Here is a 23,247-nt window from a genome sequence, read left to right as displayed (position 1 = left end):
AGAACACTCTGTTATCACCAGCCTTCAGAAGCAGGAGCTGGAATTAGTAATTTTTTTTTAATGGGAGGTGGAACTGGAGGCAAGGGCAAGAATCAGTACTCCCAAGACTCCATAGGATTTATGTGTATTAGGACAGTGTAAAACTTACAGCTGCATTTTTAACACCTAGATAGTCTAGAGATAATGCAACTTAATACCCAAGTACAAAACAATGCTATTTTGGTGGTTTCACAAATTCATACAAATAACTTTTGTTAAGCCTCATGGCTTGCTAGAAAACACAACAGCAAACTTCCATCCCCTCCCAGGGCAGGAACAGTAGCACCAGCCCTAATCTTGTTGCCATTAGTTTTATGTAAGGCCAGTAATGCTCCTAAATAGCTTTACTGGGCTCAGCGCTCAGAGCAGAACAACTCCAAATCCATCTGTCCCAAGCACCAGAAGCTGTTCCTCCCTGCAAAGCCAGAGTGAGAGGATGGCATTGGAACTGCAGAGAACAGGATTATCACAGAAGTGACTCAAAAGCTTCTACAAGTTGAAATAGGAACAAATATGTAGATTAAGTGTTTTACAAGATAAGAGTAAAGCAGAGAACAGAATCACCATCTGCTAATATCTCATCTGGAATAGCAGCTTCTTATGCATCCAGAAATCTTTATGGGATCTTGAGTTAACTGTGGCATCAAAGTAACATCTTCATTTAAATAGAATTCATAGAAAGCACAATCTATGGTCAACATTGCAATCCAGGTCGGATAGGCGGCAGCACACTGAATGTTTTAACTCTTGTGTTTGGCACACACTTGTGCCTCACTTGGGCAACTGCTTCAACATCTCCACTCAGGGCAAGTTTCCACCACTAAATTAACCATTATTTTTCCACACAGTCCATTCCTGGACCAAAGCAAGAGACCAACAAAGAATTGCACAAACCCAGCAACTCTCTGAAGGAGCAGAAATCACTACAGGGAACACTTATAATCATCTTCAACAGACACTGCCACCACCTCAAACTTCTGTGAACAATGGTAACACATTTCATTTCTGTTAAACAATTTGTATTTTGCTAAGCTAACAGAGTTCACTGAGACTGAGCTGAAGGCATCAGATGAGCGTATCTGCTGTGGGGGAAAGCAAGGAACACACTCAGGAGCAACCACATCTCCAGCCAGCACAGTTGGAGTTACAAAGGCCATCGAGCCCATACCCAAAATGCCAATTAACTGCATTTCTGTGTGCAGTCTCCACAAGCTTCCACCTACAAGAAGGCCAGAATCTAGCTTTGCTAGAACAGAAAGAAAACTTATTTAAAGCTCAGACCCCTGGCTTCCTGTCTCCATCTATAGTAGGAAACTTAAGTCACCAGTACACAGGACTCCAAGACACCTGTGGTGGCAGGGAAAAAACAGAGATGACAAACAGCAGCACGTCAAAGTACTCTGAAAACAGATGTGTCAGATACTGATGTGTCCCTGCTTCCTACCACTGAAAATGACATAAAATTGCTCTGAAATTTTATCTTCGTGAAAAGAAAGCGTCCACACAGAAAAATCATACCATGAGCTTTAGGAAGGAACTTTTACACCTTAAATTGATTTAGAACTGTGATCCACTGTCAATACCTGTACCATGCTCACTGTAACCACTGGGCTGTAGGTTTTATTTCTGCTCACCAAGTCTGGCATTGCACTCTGTAACTCCTTTCAAGCCAACTTCACTGCAAGCCTACAGAAGAAAGAAACCCTATGGGGTTGGGCTTTCTTAGCAGGAAACAGTGCTGAACTGGTCCCTTGAAACCACTTCATCTGATGAGAGAGTTTAATAGTTTTGGGGCTTTTAACCCCAAATAAGTTTTTATTAGTAAGTGTTTCAAAAATTACGGTGAAAAATCCTCACCGTACAACAACAGTGGACAGAAGAATTTTCTCTCTATACAAACAAATGCAAAGCTGTTTGATTTCTGGATAGAAACCATTAACCCTCATCCATGCTGAATAACTGCTTTCTATTTTTAAACTTTAAAGACATGACTGCAGTTCCCTTCAGAACACATGCACAGGAGATCAAGAGGAAAATTCCCTCCTTCCACCAAGCAAAAGAGTATCAACTGAATGAATTTAGTTCAAAAGATGCTGCAAACCAGAGTTCCCAGTACTTGCATTGCCCCTTGGCTGGACACGATCTAGTTGGGAGAACAGAAGAAAGCACAAGCAGTCTGATCACATGCAGACAAGCAGGAAAATAAATACATTTACATCAGACCAGACAAATAAACACCCCAAAAAAACTCCTGCTAACTGGGCTCCCCACACCCAGGTACTGCATATTTAACAGGTAAAGGTTAACCTGGGTCTAGCAGTAGTTGATGTCAAAAACGTAACATCCTGGAATCAGCAAAAAAGGAGTTGTGGCCCTCGCTGCAGTTCCCAAGTCCTTGGAAGCTGCCTCCACCTCTGAGGTTGTATTTTACATGTACACCCAAGGCGACCTACTCTACAGTCCTTCCCATCCTGGAATTGAGGGGGTGCGTGTCTGAAGCTTCTTACAGAGCTCCACAACTCTGGGAGATTGCTGCTGTCCCAGTAACTCCATGTGAACACTATGGCAAAGTGAGGACCTTACCAGTTCAAGACAGAGCCATTTTTCAACTCAACATGAGCTACATCAGCCTGAAAATACTCCAAACTCAATAATAAATGATTATTTAATACCTGACAAGAATTCCCTGGAGGCTTTAAAGGCATCCTCTGCCTGGAAACCACACAAAGCAGTTACAGCACTCTGTGAAAGGCAGCTCAACCTCAAGATGAGCTGAGGCACCAGTCCATTATTTCACTTTATCCTAATAGTTTCTAGTCTTTGTAAGAGGCCTCCAAGTTTTCAGTCAAGGAATAAATGTGTTTAGGAAAGCAGCAACTAAGTCAATTCCCTTTTAAATCTTCATTACACAGGTGTTGAGTTTTTCCCTCAAAGAATATCCTAAACAATGTATTCAAACAGGGAATTCCACCTTACATTTCTAGCACTGCAAACATATTTAGGAAGGTAACAGAAATACACATACACAAGGAACAAATTACACAGGGAACAAACATACACAGGGAATTTTGCTGGGGACAAAGAGCAAGTGATGAGCATTTAGTTCACATGTCTTAAAACACGCTTCCCAAACTCAAATATTCCTTCAAATATGACAGGAAGTGCCTATTTGCTTTTCCTATTCATACTAATTCAAGTCTATTGTTGGCTGAAACAAAGGTCTTTCAACCTGCATAAACCGTTCCCAGGACATTTGACACCAGTTTATTAATATAATAAACAGGAGAGGCTGGAGTAGCAGAAATCCAGCCCTGCTCCTGGTACCCAGCTGAAATCACCTCGGAAAGGAGGGTGTTTCACAGTTTGTGGAACTACAACATTTATCCAGGACCAGGAATGAGATATTACAGAATAATAATAATTTTTTAAAAGAGCTCAATCTGTCCACAAGCTTTTCTCCTTCCAAGCAGAATTGTTCTGCTTTTAAACAAAAAAGTAATCAGTAGTAAATCTAGCATTTCAGCATTTTTAAATACCAGGCACCTGTTTGATGGAAAACTACTGTAGGGTTCTGTTTTCTAACATCACAAAATTCAGCTGCTGAGAGCTTAAATCTATTTTCAGGCAGGAAAGAGGAAAAGAAGAGTGGCCCTCCTACTGAGGATGCGTCACACTCAGTGTTGCATCAATCCCCTTTCAATTACAGTGAAAACTCCTCTTCACTCACAGTCTAGGGTTACCAAAAAAAGACTGGGAACAGTAGTTATCCAGAGGTTGGATAATGCCACAATCGGAGGCTATGCACCCCTAAGCACTCCATAAGAAACGATGAGTTTGATAGGAAATAGGAAAAAAAAAAATAACAGACACACAAAATATAAAAAATATCCTACCTAAGCATCACCTTTGTTAAAATCCTAAATGCATTATAATTCTTAACTTACTTTGTTTCAAAACATCATTTGCCATAAAAATCCATCTGACATCCTGGGTACCTGGCGTAGGTTTGCTTGCGCCCTGCTGCTATCACAGGCCATGTCAATCACACTTGATCTGGAGAAATTGTGTCCCTGTTTTGATGCAAAGCAGCCCAGAACCTCAAGCTTCCATTGAGTGGCACAGAATTCTGGGAACGAACAAATTTTTTAACAGCCCACAAGAGTAACAGAACTAAACATTCCTTAAATGCACTGAAAAAAATGAACATACACACGTTCTTTGATGCTGCAGCAATAAAACACTACCTTAAAAGCAAACTTCTTTTATCCCCAAGTGAAATATTTGCTAAAAGGCAAACATATGAATCTATGGTTTGTTTGAAGGGCGACTGGCAGTGTCAGGGTACTCTGCTTCTACAGTTTTGAATACAGATAAAACATTAGGTATTACAGCAAAATAGAGATATTTTGGCTAAATTACACAAGAAAGAACTTCTTTTGCTTGGAATTTTCCTGTTTCAACCACGCCTTATCCCTTTAAACAACGTAGCTGCACTAAATGCTACACACAATCCATACCAATTCTAGCTCTTTCATAAACACTTTCAGCCACCAAAACCTACACTGATTTCTGAGGCAAAGATGACAGAATGGTTTAGTTGTATTTGTATTGTGTAGAATTTAGTTTGGGAGTTACTCATAATTTCTGTCCTTTGTACAACTGCATACAGATCATACATATCTAATTATAGGGGAACAAAATTAACTCCAGCCGGAACCAACTTCATGCCCACAACTCCTTCATCTGAGATCCCCTCAGGTGCCTGAATGTTCTGTCACTATCACTCACAAAACTGGGAACTTGTTGAGCAATAGAAGGAGAACTGAGACAAAAAAACCTTATAAATAACAGATTTGATTTTTTTTCCTCTAACACAGCATTTGCCTGGTTTTAACATTCTGGTGCATGACTTGTTCCAACATCTTTTCTGCCTCCAGAGCTTTAACTTGCAACCTATAATTAATAAAGGTGCAGCAAAACTGCATATCTATTTCCAAGAGGATAACAACTCAATTTTAGCACTGCTGAAGACAAAAATTCATGTTTACTGGTTTTCCAGAATAAACTTCATGCTGAAACAAAGAATTAAATGTCTATTTATGACATTTGTGATCTGTAGAAAACACCCTTGCAGACCTGGAGATAAAGTGCATACTAGGAATCTATAAAGATTCAAGAGATCCCAATTCCATCTCAAGCCACCACTCCCTGGAAAACCTATATGCACAGAGCTAAGTCCCAGTTCATTCTCTCAAGGCTCCTCAGGGTTTATCCATAATGCTCACACAAGTGCTCCATAATTCTCCTAAGACATGCTTTGAAATGTAAGTTATACAGAGTATAAGGATTCCCCAAAACGCATTAGAAGTATTTGACTGAGTCTTATTGAAGCTTTAAAGCTTTATTTCTTCCCTCTGTGATAAATATTTTGGCAATGTATCTATTTTGCAAACCCAGGCTAATTACCCCTTGGTAGCAGAAGGGCTTTGCTGGAGTGTAGAGTGCTTTATTTATACTTCCCAGTTTCTTAGGGAGCTGCTCTCAATGTGCCTACAAAGAATTAAAAAGAATGTTCATGAAAAAGAAATGTGAACAAGCTCAGAAATACCACCTAGGCCTTCAAAAATAAAAGGTGTCAGCAGTTCAGCTGTTCTTCCCACCAAGAAAGATGGAGAGGGACTATTTACAAGGGCCTGGAGAGAGAGGAGAAGAGGGAACGGGTTCAAACTGGAAGACAGTAGGTCAAGATGGGAATTTGGAAGAAATTCCTCCCTGTGAGGGGCTGAGATTGAATTCCCAGGAAAGCTGTGGCTGCCCCAGACCTAGAAGTGTCCAAGGCCAGGTTGGACAGTGCTTGGAGTACCCTGGGATAGTGGAAGACGACCCTGCCCATGGCAGGTGGTAGCACTGGATGAGCTTTAAGATCCCTTCCAATCCAAACCATTCCAGGATTCTGTGACTCCAAGTTATCAGCACAAAGTTAGTGCCTCAGAGCTGTGTCAGAGCTGATTTCCAATTCCAGTCTTGTGTGCACCCCACACCCACAGTGCAGGTGCTTCTTCAGCAGAGGCGACTTCAGACATACCCAAGGCTCTGGATAGTGAAGATCTCAGAGATCCTTCTGAGGCTGCTCAGTGGCCACAGCTGAAGGTTTTTAATAAACATTTAAGAGAAGCAGTAGGTACAGCTGAGAGATTTGCATTGAGACAATGTCCTAATGATCCCCTGTGGGGCTGTTCTCAGTGATCCCATCCTCACTCTGACACCTGATAAACACATTTGGTATGATAACCAGGGGTTAAGGACACTCCAGAGTCTCCACTCTAAGCAGGGATTTTTCAAATGCCGAAGTTATTTTTGTGCTCTTTGATTGCTTTTAAAAGGGGATTTATTCTTTCTTAAGAAAAAAGTTTATGAGCAACAGGACCAGCAGAGAATCAGCCCCCTCACCCAGACAATAAAGACAATTATCTTTTCTAATTCACAGAATGTTTACAAGTTTCTCCTCAAGACCACAAATTACTCTAGACAGCTTACACCAATTATAACTGAATATTCTATAAAATATTACTGTATTACTTATTCAAGTGGGTGTTTACCTACACAGCACTGGAAAATACAGCCCATTTCCTAGTGCAGGTATTAATTCATATAACAAACATCCAATCAGCATAAATTTTGATGTCTGTTCATGGAAAGAATAAATAATTTCAAGTTGTATTTACTTGAACCCTAACCGAATGCTTACTTATTACATAATAGCTTTTATTTTAAAAAATTCAGAAAGAAAATTTACTTGCTTCTGCTCATAGTTACTAATTTTTATTATCCTTTTTTCCCCTATGCTCAAGACAGGTGATTTGTGAGTCCCTGGATCTAATTTGATTGGTAATTATTTACTTTTTAATTCCTGCTGACAGCCCCTACATAACCCTATAGAAAAATTCCTCACATCCACCATAATATCTACCCTGAAGTACACACTAATAACAGGCTAAACAGTCCATCAGCAGACCTTGCTTCAGATCTTTTCAGGGTTTGTTTGTGTTCCCAAGTAGTACAGAGCTATTTATGGAAAAATCTCTGCTGGAATCACAGCCAGAATTTCAATAGGCGGCCCAGCACAGTGCAGCCAGGAGCTGCTGGTCTGTTTGCAAATAACAATATATTTGGAAATAACATACTGGGCCATTGTTCTGCACATAGAGAAAAGAAGCCTTCAGGCAATGCCTTTCTTGTCACTGAGAAAGCTACAGACAGAGCTCTGCAACAGCTTCATTTTCTCTTTCTGCTGAAGCCAATCCAGACACACTGCAGGTTAAAATTTAGTAATAGTATTATTACAGAAAAATATAATACTTAGCAATGCCTTTCAAAATTAGAACTCTGACTTAGCGTGCATTCCTGTTATAGACATAAAAAAAAACAACTCATCAAAGCTACCCTGCTGTTTCAGACTCTTCTAACACATTCTTTGACCAAGGGATTTATTTCAGGTGCAAAGCTCAGGCCAAACATTTGGAGGCTTTTAATCTTGGTGTGTAGAATGCAGGAGGCTGTTGTGGCTCAGACAATGCATGAAGTGCCTCCTTCTAAGCAAGAAAAATGAAATCAGAAATTCCTCTTGCCTACCAGAAAGGCAGGGAGGGAGGGCAGGAGGAAGGGCCGCTCTCCAGCTGAATTTCAGGCAGCCTGCTGGGGAGCACAGGGCCTGTGAAGGTCACAAGTACAACTGAAGTTTCCAGCAGAGATAAATACACAGTTCCATGAAGTGACTGGAAACTCAACATTTCTGATTACCTCCCTCACTCTGGTCACGCATTCAGCTATCAGTTCCTTTTAATACCTAATGCATCTTTAGTGGCACTAGGAACCTTAAAGAACAGTCTTCCTTTGCCCAGTTGCCGTTTCTTCCCCCGTCCCACCTCCCCCCACCCCCCAACTTGGCAAGTGTTTCCCTGTGTTTCTATTCCGGCCCAAGCATACATGCCTCAGCTTCTTTAAAAAAACATTATTAAACAGAAGCCAATTCTAATTTCTGGCCTGGACTTTGAGATTCCTAACACATGGAATCTTGACTACTCCAAGGCATATTTATAACACCTCTTAAAATTATATAGTCTACTAATCAAAGCAAAATACCAACCTTTATTTTTAAGCATTTCTTTCAAATATGTCTGTTTATAGATCAGTACCTTTTCTGTGGATTTTGGAAGAGTTATATAACAGATTTTATATATATATATATATATATATATATACTTGTTTATATATGCTGTAGACTTGTAGATATGTTTTATATATAAAAAGGTAGAGAGTATTTTGGTAGTGCTATTGTCCTGCAGGGATGTCAAAGATCATTACAAAAAAACTATCAAAGGCTTTGGAACCTCATGTTTAGGAAACACCACACAGGTCTCAGGAGGCAAAATAAAACAGGGAAAGGTTAAAATGACTCCAAAGAAAACAACTGCACATAATTACTTTCAGTTATCTCCATTTCTAGCCTTCCATCAGTGTCCCCACTATGCTCTGAGATAATGACATTTAAATTTAAACTTTTAAGTTGGCAAAAAGTGAAAGAGTAATAAGAGCTCTGTAAGAAAATGGACCTCAGAGCAAAGACCATGGTTAGAACAAATATGAATAGGAAGATGCCAAACAACTTCCAGCTGAATGCAACATGAAACTCCTGGAAAAGGAATTTCAATGTATACATAAAAAAATTATGGGCACAAAGAAAAGCTTATCTTGACAATTCCTTCAGACGACCAGTGAGCAAGCAGCAGGAAGGAACTGCAGGATACAACCCTACCAAGGCATCTTTCTAACACAAACGTGCTCCTAACTGGAGCAGAGAAACACCTTGCACCAGCACCGTGGCATGACCTGCTTGCACAGTTGTTGATGCCAATTCAGAACCAGCAGAATGATGAGCATCCTTCAGAAACAGGCAGATGTTTGGTACTCCCAGGCTTGGGATGAGCTTTCTCAGGTCACACCAAGCAAAAGCAACCCCAAGCTCTAGGGGGCCAACAGCCTCATGTGCAGAATATCCAAGGGATTTTGTTTTGTTCCAAATGCTCTTTGTCTTCCTCCTGCCCTGTCCTCTGAGGCATCTCATTATTGTGAGACACAAACGAGCTGGTTTAAGCACAGCACAGGTCCTGCTGCAGAACACAACCCTGCTGTCAGCTCCTGCTGCCTTCCAGAGCATGTTACTACTTCCAGAAGGACCTGGAATAAAATGACAGACCCTAGATACTTCTTTAATACACACACACACCAAAAAAAAGGAGTGTAAGATTTAGCTTAAACAAACAAATAAAACAAAACCAAAACAATGACCTGAAGCTGTGAGGAGAACTGACTGAAAAAATGCAGAAGAATTATACAGAAAGTTTTAAACTTCTGGGCAAAAAGCCATTCCTGCCAGTTTCACATTCCAGTAAAACAGCTTATGCATGTTTGACTATTTATTACCTCTATAAACAGTGACATTTTCTCACTGCTGGGCTATATAATGAACACTGTAGGCTTCAACTTCAACTGCTGTTTGTTTGTATTGATCTATGAGAAGAAATGTCCTCAAATACACATCTCAGTGCACTGAAAGTAGAGTTTTCATATGGAAGGCAGACTATAAGCAAGCAGGGATCAACTGTGAACATGAGAAGGCTGAGAAGTTGTTCCCAATTCCATAGTTTCCCATGTTGCCTTAGAACCATTATCAAATCTCCAAGAGAAGCAATCCATCCTTTCACCTCTCATCACATTCCTGTAGAACTACCACCTATCCCACCACAAATATTTCCTAAGAGTTGGACAAATTAACTGGAGAAGTTGATGAGGAATAAAATGAATCCAAAAGGAATCCAAGAGATGTAGTTTTCATTTGGGTTGGTTTCCCCAAGTGATTCCCTGGAGCTCAGGGAACACCCGGCTCAGCTCAAGGCAGTGACAGGCAGAGGCACCAGGAAGGACCATTTCTCTCATGAGCAGCGGCTACTTGAAGTTAAGGCAGGCCAGGTTGTAACTGGAATTCTAATTCCTCTTCCCACACCAAGGCCACACTTCAAAATGAGCCAAATTGGGTAATTATTAAAAAAATAATCCAAGTTTTTCTTTATTATCTCCATTATTTCTTTATATTATTCCCTACTCAATGCACCAAGAGCAGTACCAGAAAAGTCAGGGGTTAGGCAATTCCACTGGAAAATAGCCCAAGAACTCTCAAACAAGTGTCTTTGAAAGTCATTATATCCTTATGAAAGCCAAAGCTTTATTTCAGTATGTAGTTCTTGTCCACCGGACCAATTTACTTGCAAGTTATTTGAAAATAAAGCAAGACCTTCAGACTACATTTATAAGCACTACACACAAACATAGCTCATGACTTCTCAAATCATCATTTAACAATAGCACAAATGACAGCTAAAATAACTGCTTTTAAGGATCAAAGAATGGTCACTGAAATACTTTTTGTAGTCATTGAAAAAAAAAGGAAAATACAGTTACTGACATTCAACAAACAAGAATATATTAGAAATTACACTGTATTTATCATATCTTAAATAAGCAACTATAATATAAAGTCTCAATTACCTTAACTGCTCCTGAATTCATGCAATTATCTTTTCTCAGGTTCTCAAAACCAGAGTGCCAACTGTGTATGTTTGGAGATCTCATTATTCCAAGAGCATTAATTTAAGAACTCCAACTGAAAATCCAAAGGGAAACATTTCCACACAAAACACCTTCTATATATTTGGGAAAATCAATCTTTCTTACAATACAACTCTTTTAAACCCACTTTTTCCTGACCCTAAAATTTTCTTCCAAAATTAGATGCAAACACAACTGCCTCAGGGGCTTCACATGTGACCTAAATATGCTCGTTCCCTTCATGGTGCTATCACTTGTGGATCGCTGAGAGGAAAATACATTTTGATAAAGAATGGCTGACCAAATTAATAGCTTCTCCTCCAGTGCCTAACCAAAGAGTGATAAGTTAGGAGAGAAAAGGGAGAAGCTTCCAGCCACTTTGGTTTCTCTCACTGGATTACAGTCGTGCAGAGAAGCCTCAGATAATTGTTTTCAGTAATATCAGCACAGAGTAACAGAACCTGATGCTGGTACTTAATTTCAAAGGCAAATAAACAACTCAAAACCTTCCAGTCACTAAAGACCCCGGCAAAAGCACCCTCATGGAACACTACCTACTGCCCAGAGCAGTGTCCCACAGCAGGCCTGTGTGGGAAGCCAGAAAGTGAGCAACACAATGTTCCATTTAAGGAAATCCTGCTACATAAAATTATTAATAAAGTGCACACACACGAGGTATCAATATTTCACCCCTTAAGACTCCTTTTTTTTGCTTTCCCCATTTTCAAAGAAGAAGGCAATGTCCCATCTATTTCCAGTTTACTGACACACTGATCTTACAAAAGCAGCATTTAGCTGGTGCATGTTGCAAGCGCATAACTGAGCTGTGGCAATATAACAAAGCTATAATTACATGTGTTCCACTCAAGTTTAAAGCCTAGAAAACTGTCCCTGCATTGTTATTTTGACTGCAAGATCTACCACTGCTTCTTGAAAGAGATTACTCCAAATTGGTTTGGATTAATAAATACTTCCTGTCTTTATCTGCTTTCATTTTCATTGGAACAGGGTAACCGTTCACATTCACAACCTAAACATCAACCTAAGCCAAGGCTTTTTACTCCTTTCAGTAACTTCTTTGACTGGAAACCTCAGTTTCATGTGATTACTGAACACGGATTTGTGCTGCTAAACTTTTCACTCCATACTAAAAATACTGTAGACACAGTTATGGTGCTGCATACTACAGAGCATTGAAAACAGGAAAAAAGGCCTGAAAAATACCTTTAAGGCAGTTATTAAAACATCTTATATAATGAAATTATTGTGGGAGCACAGTGTTTCCTACAGATGAAAGGACCAACTGCAGCCTTAACTCGGTACCATCAGTAATTGATGTTTTTGCTCCATGAGGCACACACAGAGCAGATTTAATTGCATACACACTTTAACAGCAGCTAAAACAAAGGCAGACTAATTCTGCAGCATTTAATGCAAGACAATACATCAATTTAGGTGGCAATGAAACCCCAAAGAAGGGATCCATTTTTCAAATCATATTAAGACTGATAAGACACAACAAGAGAAGATTATCATTTGTCAGATTATCCTTTTTAAGTGCTTTACAATAAAGCAATCAGTAATAACCCACCTCCCATTCAATTGGAATTATTTCCTACAACAACTTCAAAGAAACTAACTGCACTGATATTAACAAGCTCATTTTACTAACAGAGCTTGAAACATCACTAAACAAATCCCATTTCCACAGACTGCTTGTGTGGATACAGCAGAAAACCCACTCCATGTGTACTATAAAAAAAATCTATCACAAAATAATTCTGATACTGTAACAGTGATTTTATTGCTGGCCTGCAGATAGCACATATTCAAAGTATGGATCTTGAACAGCAAAGGTTTAAAGTTCTTTTTAGCAGCTGATTTTACCCTTCACAGTAGCACAGCACTCAAGAGATCAATCAGGGTCTCGCACTGCCTTTATGTGAAGTCCTACAAAGAGACCAATCTTCTTCCAGAGTTCCTCCTGTTCTTCTGAGCCACTTGATCACTCTCCACATTGGCATAAGCACATGCAGAGTTCTGAGAATCACATCAGGGTTCAATTCAGCCAAAAAATAATCCAGTGAAAACCCACAATTTTACCAAATTTTCAGCTGGATCAGCTTCCCCAACAAGTTCACTGTCCTCTTAGGTGAACACCCATGCCAGCAGAGTGGGAAGGTGTGCCTCTTTAAGGAGAAATGCTGCCGAATACGCAGCTGTGGCCTAAATAGGCAAGTCAGGGAGAACAGAAAGAAGGCGGGGAAAAAACCCAGACAGTACAGCTTGGAACACCCAGCTTTTAAATCTTCCTTCAGCTCTGCATCCACTGGGAGCTTTAGTCTTCTTTTTAGCTCTTCAAAAATACATTCTGTGAAGCTACAGCTACCACAGAACCCCATTCCTACAGTAGAAATATCCAAACAAGAAGCATTTAGGTAGCACCTATAAAATGAAAAGCTAAGAACTTTCACAAAGCTGATCCAGAGCTGTAATCCATCTGGACTGCTGCTGATAGCCTAGCTTGCACTCGTGTGCGCTGTTGAGTCTGATGGCTTGATCATTCTAGCAGTGCATTTCCAACACAAAAGCCCCTTTTAGAACTAGTTTTTAATTTAAGACAGAGATTCCAAGAACAGCAATGCCTCACAGAAGGGACAGAAAAATCCCTGACAAGCTGAAGTGCCCCTGCTTCCAAGCAAGAAAGAGGACTGAATTACTTCTGGGGAGCTGAACAGCCACTGCCTATTTATCTGTCTGCTAAACGCTCTTTGTTTTGGGGGACTGCACACTTTAAATACGCACTCTAGTCCATCCAGAGCAGCAGCTCCTAGAACACAGTAGCCTATTTCTCTCTCTAGATACAGACATTCTCTGAACAGCTGAAGAGCTCAAATACAGAAGCAGACTTAGGAATACTGAACAGGACTAAAACCTTGGGTCTTTTTTTCCCATCTACAGCATATTTCAAACTACCTCTTAAACCTATTACTAGGCCTTGCTCTTTGTAAATGATGTTACCTCATGAGCATAGAGAACATAACCACAGTCCTCAAAAGCCCAGATTAGCTTCCCTCCCACAACTATATCCCAATCTTTCCTCACCAATATTATTGCAACCTCACTGTCACTCTTATTCTCTGAGAGTTTTTTCTCCTCTCCAATTCCATCAATCCTCATTAAAAAAAAAAAAAAACACCAAAAAAAAAAACCAAAAACAAAACCAAAAAACCCCAAACCAAAACAACCAAAAAACCCCAGACTGTGGCACACAACTTTTTTATAGCCATCCTTATTCCTGCCTTCACTTCTCTTTACTCAGAAATAACACTTTTCATGCATTCAAGACAAACTACCATTGATGAAGCAACATCAGTCCCCATTGCTGCTCTGCAATTCTGAAACTTGTCAAAAATAAGTATCAAACTACATTTGACAGACATAACACACTTAGAACCAAACACAGAAAACATTCCCGAACCAGGGAAATGTCCAATTTTGTTTCAAACTTTTACGACACACAAGCTGGGGACAGAATTTTATCTGTTCATCATTTTCAGTCTAAAACAGACACAGCCATGTTTGGCTCTAAGAGGTGACATGAAGCAAATCACAGGTAATTAACAAAGCATCGCAGAATGGTTAAGCATTAAGTATTAAGCAGAAATAAAGTCAGTAATTAGCAACCACAGCAGATATTCAGATGCTTCTTTCAGAGACAATTTGGGCATGAAACAGTTAAACAACTTGTCCAAGATGAGCAGTAATCACTCCGGGTTAAAGCTTAGGACATAAGTTCCTGGCTCCCAGCCTTGGACCTGGACTATCAGACTTTTACATATCTTTGAATTACACCTGAAAGAACATTGAGATAGAGACACTTGACTCTTCTTCTGCTGAGCACTTAAACAAATTGGCTAATTTTGTTCTGAAGTACAAACTCACTCAATTAAGCAAGTGTGTAGTTTTCAGAGGCAGTTTAAACTCACAACTCTTAACTGCTCCCAACTGCAGTTGCTATTATGCCACATTCTGAAGAACAGCAAAAGAGTATAACCAACAAAACTGCTGCTGAAAATCTTTGTAATCCTTTTCTATAAGCATTCCCATAAAGGAAACTTCCACTAAGAAAACACCGGAGTATTTCTGAACAAATAAGTCTCACTTGTACCAAAACTATGATGGCACAAAAGAAAGAAATCTGTGTATTACAGACACTTTTGATAACTTGATCACTGAACTTATCACAAACAAGCACTCTGTATTCTCCACCCCAGAAGACCTGTCTATGAAACTATGAAAACATGAAACTAAGTAGGGAGGAGAGCTATTTCAGAAAGAGAGGAAGCACAAACTACAACAACCTTTGCCCTCATACAACAGACTGATAAATCACCAGAAGGCAAACTTCTGCCATCAATTAAAATTAAGGTCCCGATTTATAATGTAGCTGACACTGAGATTTCAGTTTATAAACTGATTTTTGTGCTTAACTGTGATCTGACATGGCCAGGCCACAATTTACAAGCAAGGATAAATTCCATACATACCAAAGGAAGAGATACTTCTGCTCCTCACATTCACATTTTCAGTGGAAAAGCTTTGCCACAGCAGTCACCTAGGCAGGCCCCACATACAAGTTCAGTGCCATCTTTCCCCAGGCTTTAGTGACACAATTTCCCTCCCTTCCCCTTACATGTCACTTCCATCCATCACAGAGCTTGGAAAGCCAGAAAATTAAAAATAATAACTCTCTGTGTATCAGAGTTCATGTTTCAGCCACCAAAGCCACCAAATATCGACTTTGTAACAACCAGCTAGCCTAGTCCAAGTATCTAAAGAATTATAGGTTATACATGTGATGGGAAGGCTGGAGGTCACATCTAACCTTAAATATACTGGAAGCTACATAATAGCACTCTTGACAGGCTTTTTAAAGTTGTTACAACTGTTACTGTATAAAAAGCGTTACTGTCCAAAATGTTATTCTCCATGGGCCTGTTTTATAGACAAAAACACTGTAGGGAGACCACTGGGTTTGTATCCCATTGATTAATGCAATTAAATGATGTAGTTTTCCCGGTTATCACTGCTTTAGCTTAGTTCAAGACAGCTTTCCAATGTAAATATTGCAACACTAAGTTACCAACAGGAGGAAAACAGAAAGTAAAACTCCCAATTCTTTCACATTTGTTTTCAGTGAAATTTCAGCATTCCACAATAAACTGCTATTTGGATTTTGAGCTCTGCAGCCATTCAAAAATCAGATCTTCACAGCCTTGTACTCCTGTACACAAATTGGTACTGTGCTCACCACAGGCATGACTGGAGTCCAGACCTGTTCTCTGGCAGACCAGAGTGGTTAAAGAGTCATTAAAGCTTGAGACAGTAGGAATTCCTTGAGCACCTTGGGCCTGCTCCAAGAAAGCAGAAGGAAAGGCAGGGAATAAAAAAGGTCCTCAGACTGCAGTTGGACCCACTGTCAATTTGTCACTGGGTATTCCAAAAGACCAGAAGTTGCTGCTCCAGTTGGTGCAAGAGCCACACAAGGCTTCATGTCACTTCTGTGAACCTTAAAGCCAGAAATATTGCTAGGAAATGGAAAAATGCAACCATCCTGATACATAACGCTTCCAACAGAATTACAGCAAGACACTATGATGTATAACAAGAAATCAATACAAACAACCGCTTTCACCAACTTCCAGTACAGACTGTGGGAGCCAAACACATGGGAATAGGAGACAATTTCAGCTCAACACACTAATTACAACCAAGCCATAACATCAATAATATTTGGGATCTCTCCCTATATCAGTTTCACACCATCTTGCAGTACAATACACTTTGGACCTCAAGACTCATTCTAAGTCAGGTATAGCTGACAATGAAAGAAAATTTATTTTCACTCTTTGGGTCACAGAATCAGAAGGCTACACTGTCTATAAAACAAAAAATGGAGATTCTTACAATGTTTTAGAAACCAAGCTGCCTGGTTTGCTGAAACTGAAGCAATTCCCTCAAAGGCTTCCCAGAAGTCCAGCCCAGGATTCCAGCAATGCTCAGTGCAGCTCCCAGCCTGGCAGGAGGCACAAGGCTGGCAAGGCACCTTTCATAACACTAAGTGCAACACTTAAAACAGCTCAGTCTGTTCTTCCTTCCTATTTCCTCGCTTCTGCATTTCCAGATCTCTGTAAAGAATACTTTTCTATACCTATATATAAGTTCATTACTACTAGAAACATATCAATGTCTATTTTAATGAAGAATTATTTGCAAGCACCACGACTTCACCACAACCACAACTTCTTCAATACTTGTATTTATTAAGAATTTAGTATGATACATAAATAAAACAAAGGTTACAGAATTTTAAATCTGTCAGGGAAAAAATTATACTGCATTTAACAGCACTTTTGAGTTCAAGCTTTAAAATCTACTTCCTGAAGAATTTAAAAATAAACTTGAAACTGTTACAACTTTCTTATTTCCAAAAAACATATTTCAGCTTGCAAACAACAGAAGCCTCAGTGCATCTTTTGCCACACGCTGCAGCTAATAAATAAAAACAACTCAGTTATGTTTATACCGATCTTTTCTTTTGGCCTGTGGAAGCTAATCTGAACCACATGTCAAGCAGAGAAATAATGGAAACTGTAGTTACTGCTTTTCTAAATATAACATTAATCTCACTTGTATGTCAGAGCATTCAAGATATGCAAGAAAAAGAAAAAAACCCAGGAATTACATAAGCGACAAGGCCAACTACTTGCAAAAGAAAACTTTTAACTCATGATCTTAAAAGCTGCTTTGTGCAAACAGGACTTTATGGCCAAAGAAATCCAGAAGTCAGGGGACCTTTCCTCGAGAATGATCACAGAACAGATTCTGCTATCCAGCACAGAAAAAAGCACCATTCCTCCAATGATCTGAAATCCAAGGGAAAAAACCCCCAAACAATACAGTTTTTGCAGTGAAATTCAGAGGCAGCCATCTTAGTGTAACATGACACTTGTCATTGGCAACTTGGAAAAGTTTCAAGACAATTTCCAGCATTATTTCAAACCCAAACCTGCTCCTTATGTACTAAGTAGGCATGCACAAATATTCAGATTTCTTCAGCCTCTTGTTAATAGGAACTGGAAAGGTTAGGACAATTACTTTATACAGTACTTAGATCTTTTGCAGATTAAGAAAATACACAAGTCAAAAGCCAAAAAAATCAGAAAAATTTTAACAATCTTAGAAAACAATTCCAGAAAAAATAAGTTAGGAAGCCTGAACGTTTTTACAAGAGTGCTGAATGGTACTTTCAAACCACAGTTTAAACCTGAATCTGGATATGGGAATGCACATGAAGTGTCCATTTGCTTTGCTCAATGAGCACTCAGCAGCACTGGGATATTTCACTAACTGCATCCACATCTCTCTACCTAAGGAATGGCTAAAAAGTTAGAAAACAATAAAAAATATTACTCTTACCTTCTGCTACATCATCATCTACAGCGCCTTTCACCTGAGAAAAACACCACTGAATGTCATTTCCTCCTCCAGCTCCTAAAAAATGAAAACAATTCAATAAAAACGAGCCCCCCCCAAGAGCAGCAGCACAAGCACACAATGGTTCCAGATTGCACATTTCAGAGCCTGTGCACGCCCACTTCCTCAGCAGTGCTGAGGCACAATCACACACCACCCTCCCCACCTTTTTCCTTTGGATATTGTTTTTGTCAGCCTTCAATGCAGCGTTTGTCAAAAACAGGGAAGCACAAGCAGTGTAAAAGCTTCACTCACTCAAACTCGCTGGACTAAGCACCATTAACTGCGAATTTAAAATTCAAGTGCAGGAACGGCTGTGGACGAAGCTTTTTCCTACTTGAGCAGTCAAAACCCCCCAAACAAACACACACACACAGCTTAACTATAAACTATCAGAGCTGTGCTTTTTTAGAAAATTTCAATCTCCCATCCAATACAAACCAAGCACACAATTCATTTCCTCCTTTCATAAACCCACTGCACCGACCCTATGCACTCAAGGCTAAAGAAAAATAATTTTACCACAATTTTAGAGTCTCTTCGCAGAAGTAATGAAAGCAATTATCAGCCTAAAAAAAAGGAAAAAGCAGCAAATCCGAGCAGAAAAGCAAACAAGCAATCGAAGGGGACAAGTTCTACTACCATAGAAAACGGATCGGAGAGAGAACTTCAGGAACATTACTGCCTCGGCTGAAGGCAGTGATTCATTTGAACCGTGCCACAAAAACACACACCAAAAATCACCACCCATTTCTTTTGCATTTCATTCTGAGCAAATCACTGCAGGGCTGAGGACATACAGGAAGAGCCAGAAATGGGCTTGCCTTGGTTGGCTTTTTCTTTTTTTTTTCGTTTCCCAAAAGCCACTGTCAAAATGGAACTTTTCCTCCACACAACTCAAACCGGCTGAGCAACAGATGGCATTTACACATTAATCCCGAGCTCTGGTAGGGCTTTGGAGATAACAAAGAATACAGGAGGAGACTCTTCCCAAGTTAAGGGGGGCAAAAAACTCAAAGAGAAGGAAGCCTGAAAATAATCTTTCCAGAAAAGATGAAGCACCTCTGAATGAGAAGTCCTGGAATAAAGTACAGTTTGCATTTTTTGCTTGCTTGCTTTAAATTCTTCCCTGAAAGATTACAGACATCCAAGCTGCATAACCTGAGGAGGTGAAGGCAAGCAACAGAACCCATTTATGCAAGGGATGGCAAAATGCTTTCCCTCCCCCCATCATTCCCCCAAAATCCTACAACCTATTTTCTTCTCTTCAACTTCTTCATTTGTCATTTAGCAGCTAGCACCATAGCAGCACTTAAAGGGAACAGCTTGGAGAGAATCACTGCTCCTGCTACTTCGAGCTAAAGTCCTCTTTTCCATACAATTTACTTGAACCAAGTTGGCACTTTTTCCCCCCATGACTAAAACGGCAAGAGGAGGGTGGAGCATATGCATATGGTGTAGGGGGGAAAGGCAAAGCACATGCCTCACAAAGCCTCCCATGCTTTGCTCCTCCACATGCAAAGCACTGAAAAGACAATTCATGTGCAGAGGAGGGGGATGAATAAATTTCCAAATGAAGAAATTGCAAGGAAAAGTAAGAGGGAAGAGATCCGTTCTGCACACACATTCCCAAGCCTACCAACAGCACTTCGGGATGTGAAATTGGGAGTAAGCAGTGGAAGGAATGGGAAAGAAAACACAGCGAAACCTGTGCTATTTAATTACGCCCTGTGCCAATTTCACTGGCATTTGCAGATGCTCAGAGGCTGCTCCCTACAGAAGGATGCGACTGCAATCTGAACACCGCCTGCACCTGGAACCTCTCCGTGCACGGCAGCGCTTCTGAGAAATAACTACAAGCACCGACCCTAAAGCCTCAAGGGGGAAACTCTTTACCAGAGCGTGTAGTGACAGGACAAGGGGGAATGGGTTCAAACTGAAAGAGTAGGTTGAGCTGGGCTATTGCGAAGTAATTCTTCTCTCTGAGGGTGGGGAGGCCCTGGCACAGGTTACCCAGAGCAGCTGTGGCTGTCCCTGGATCCCTGGAATTGTCTAAGGCCAGGCTGGGCGAGGCTTAGAGCAACCTGGGATAGGTGTCCCTGCCCATACCAGGGTGTGGAACTGGATAGGTTTTAAGGTCCCTTCCCACCCAAATCATTCTATGATTCTACGAAAAGGCAGCAGACCCACCCTGCCTGCAAGCTCCTCAACTCCAAAACACAACACTTCCCTCTCCACCTTGCTTCTTCCATGTTTTTTTTTTTTTTGTTGTTTTTTTTTGTTTTTGTTTTTTTTTTTTTTCTTTTCCCCGAGAACGGAGGGAGGGAGGGGTGGGTGGGAGCAAAGCACGAATTCCCACAAGAAAATATTAAAAAAAACACACCACAAACAGCAAGGCGCAAGCGAGTCGGAATAGCAGAGGCGGCCGGGAGCACGGGAGGCAGCGGGGAGAGCCCCCCCAGCCATGCTGGGGCAGGGGGCCAGGCTGCCCTTACCTGCCATGTTGTGCTGGCGATAGCGGCCGCGGCGGGTCGGGCGGAGCGGGCGGCGCGGGCGGGGCGGGTGGCGCGGGGCGGGCGGCGGCGGCGGGCGGCGATGGCGGCGGATGGAGGAGGCGGCGGCGGCGCGGCCGCGGCGGGGCTGGGGCGGCCCCGCTCCGGCCCCCCCGGCGGTGAGCGTCCAAAATGGCGCCGGCAGAGCTGGGGGTGACGTCAGCGTGGGGCGGGAGCGAGCCGCCCTCAGGAGGGCGGGCGGCGCCATCATGTCCGTGCCTAGCTTCGGTAAGCCCTCGTGGCGAGGGTGCTGTTCCTCAGCTGGGCATCGATCGGCCGCCCTCAGCCCAGCTTCACTCGCCCTCTTGGTGGGGCTGCCGCCCTTCAGCGCGGCATCAATCACCCCCATGGCGAGGCTGTGTCCCTCATGGCGGGGCTACCGACCCTCGCTCAGCTCGGCCCCTGCACGCCTTCATGGAGGGGTTGCCGCCCCTCATCCTGGCATCGATCGGCCGCCTTCATGGAGGGGCTCCGTCCCTCGTGGCGGGACTGCCGCCCCTCAGCTCGGCCCCTGCCCGCTCTTATGGAGGGGCTACCGCCCCTCGGCCCGCCATCGCCCGCTCTTAGCCCCTCTACGCTGCGGTGTCCGCCACCCACTGCCCCTCGGACTCCCCTGCAGGAAGAGCTTCTTTCCGTGACCCCTCTCCCGCAGGCTCGCCCTGCATGAAGTCGAATATCCCGAGTTGGGAGGGACACACCAGGATCATCGATCCAGCTCCTGGCCCTGCACAGATACCACAAAATCCCACTCTCCGCGTCCCTGGGAGCGTTGTTCAAACGCTCCTGGAGCTCTGGCAGCCTTGGGGCCGTGCCCATTCCCTGGGTACCTGTTCAGTAGCCCACCGCCCTCTGGGGGAAGAACATTTCCCTGATAATCCCTTCGTGTCTCTCAGAGCATCTCCCTTTCACCTGTCCTTTGATTTTGGGGGTTTTCCCCCCCTCTTCCCTTTGCTCCCTTCTGCCATTTTTCCATGCAGCAGCCACACATAACCTGTTTGCTTGCACATTTTCCACCCCCTTGGATGCTATCCACAACGTCCAGGGCTCAGTCTCTGATTTCACTCCGTTCTCATTGCTATTCCCTGCATACACCAGCCATGCTCCTGAGCCATTTTTAGCCTCCATCCACCTTTCACACTGACAGCCAGCAAGATCCACAAAGAAAGGCTTTCAGCCGAGCCCAGCTTGGCTCAGCTCCTGCTGGCTTGGGAAGGATGGAGGCTCCTTTTTAGCTTGCTGGGTCCCAGTTACAGTCTCATCTGTAGTTAACTACAGGACTGGGATAATTAATTCAGTACAATCTTTTTAAGATCTTGTGAAAGTCATCAGTTTCCCTTAAAAAATGTTTGTGCAAACATTTTCTTCTGGGGCTGGGTAGATCTTGCTAATCCAGATTTCACTTGGAGATTCATAAGCTCATCCTGCAAACCCAGCACTGCCACAAACTTGAAATGTGACTTGGAACAAGCTTCCAAAACCATCCCATACCGTGATTTCTGCATTTCCATCTCTAAACACCTAGGAGGATGCTTTTATAAATGAAAAGGCCATTGAATTGCTTGTCAAGTCCAGCATGAAACAGAGCTGTGGGAACTAAATACCACTAATGAACACAAAAAGACAGGCTACCACCAGAAACCCACAACTGGCCCAAATTACAAGTTATTTTGGAATTCAGATTTGTCTCTGCATGCCTGATAAAAAAATTGTGCAGGCAAATTCTTTCCAAGAACGGTAACATTTGAAAGAACATTCAGCATATATGGGATATTCCAAAGAATTGCAACTTACCCAAGTTTGGAAATCTCTGTAACCAAGTGTTTTGCTTAGGTTGTTTTGAGAGCAACCCAAAACCCTAAAACCAAAAACACTGCAAGTTTGGAAACAATTACAACGAAGACAAACTCCCTGGTCCCAAACATCCCAGTCCACATTTCCCAGAGCTCAAGAGCAAATTCACTCAATTCTACAAATTTGTGGCCATGTTTACTTGATACCAAATTCAGCATGAAAGCTGGCATTCCTCTCTTTTCAGAATTCCTTAAATTCTGAATTTAATTAGTAAATTAAATAAATTCTTTAAACATATACTTTTCATCCTAAGCAGAACTGTCCTGCAACTGTTTAGCAGGAAAATTTGCAAATCTAGTCCAATTCATCCATTGTCTTCCATATAATTACTGCAGAATTTGTCCTCATAGCAGAATAAGCATTAGTTCAAGAACTTTTGTTGCAAAAAAAAAAAATTAAATAAGGCAAGGAGACTTGCAATTAGCTCTGTAATAGAAATTAATGAAGCCTTAGTACAAAGCTTATAATTAAAATAAAATTTCTCTTAGAAAATATTTAATATCATGGTGCTAGGAGGATCGATTGTAACTCAAACATTTCAGGTTTTTGTTGTGAACCAACAGACAATAATGGAGCATAACAAATAAATAACATTAAATTA

At 41.5% G+C, this 23,247-nt stretch overlaps 1 protein-coding gene across 2 annotated transcripts in view; it reads right to left on the bottom strand.

Moving 5' to 3' along the window:
• PPP2R2A (protein phosphatase 2 regulatory subunit Balpha) overlaps window positions 1-20,823 on the bottom strand; it is a 37,829-nt gene extending 17,006 nt beyond the window's left edge. The window contains exons 1-2 of one of the 2 annotated variants that reach the window (XM_053966565.1): window positions 20,739-20,823; window positions 18,187-18,261 (exon numbers count right to left, since the gene is read on the bottom strand). In XM_053966565.1, coding sequence (XP_053822540.1) covers window positions 18,187-18,261; window positions 20,739-20,745 — 82 coding nt within the window. In that variant the 5' untranslated portion in view covers window positions 20,746-20,823. Of the gene's footprint in view, window positions 1-18,186; window positions 18,262-18,885; window positions 18,995-20,738 lie in introns of those variants that run through there. The other variant, XM_053966564.1, reaches the window with a different exon arrangement.
• Between the last annotated feature and the right edge of the window lie 2,424 nt (window positions 20,824-23,247).

Source organism: Vidua chalybeata, chromosome 28 (assembly GCF_026979565.1).
Source record: "Vidua chalybeata isolate OUT-0048 chromosome 28, bVidCha1 merged haplotype, whole genome shotgun sequence".
Classification (NCBI taxonomy): domain Eukaryota; kingdom Metazoa; phylum Chordata; class Aves; order Passeriformes; family Viduidae; genus Vidua; species Vidua chalybeata.
The sequence above is the reverse complement of the archived record's forward strand: the minus strand, read 5'-3'. Positions and strand labels throughout refer to the sequence as shown.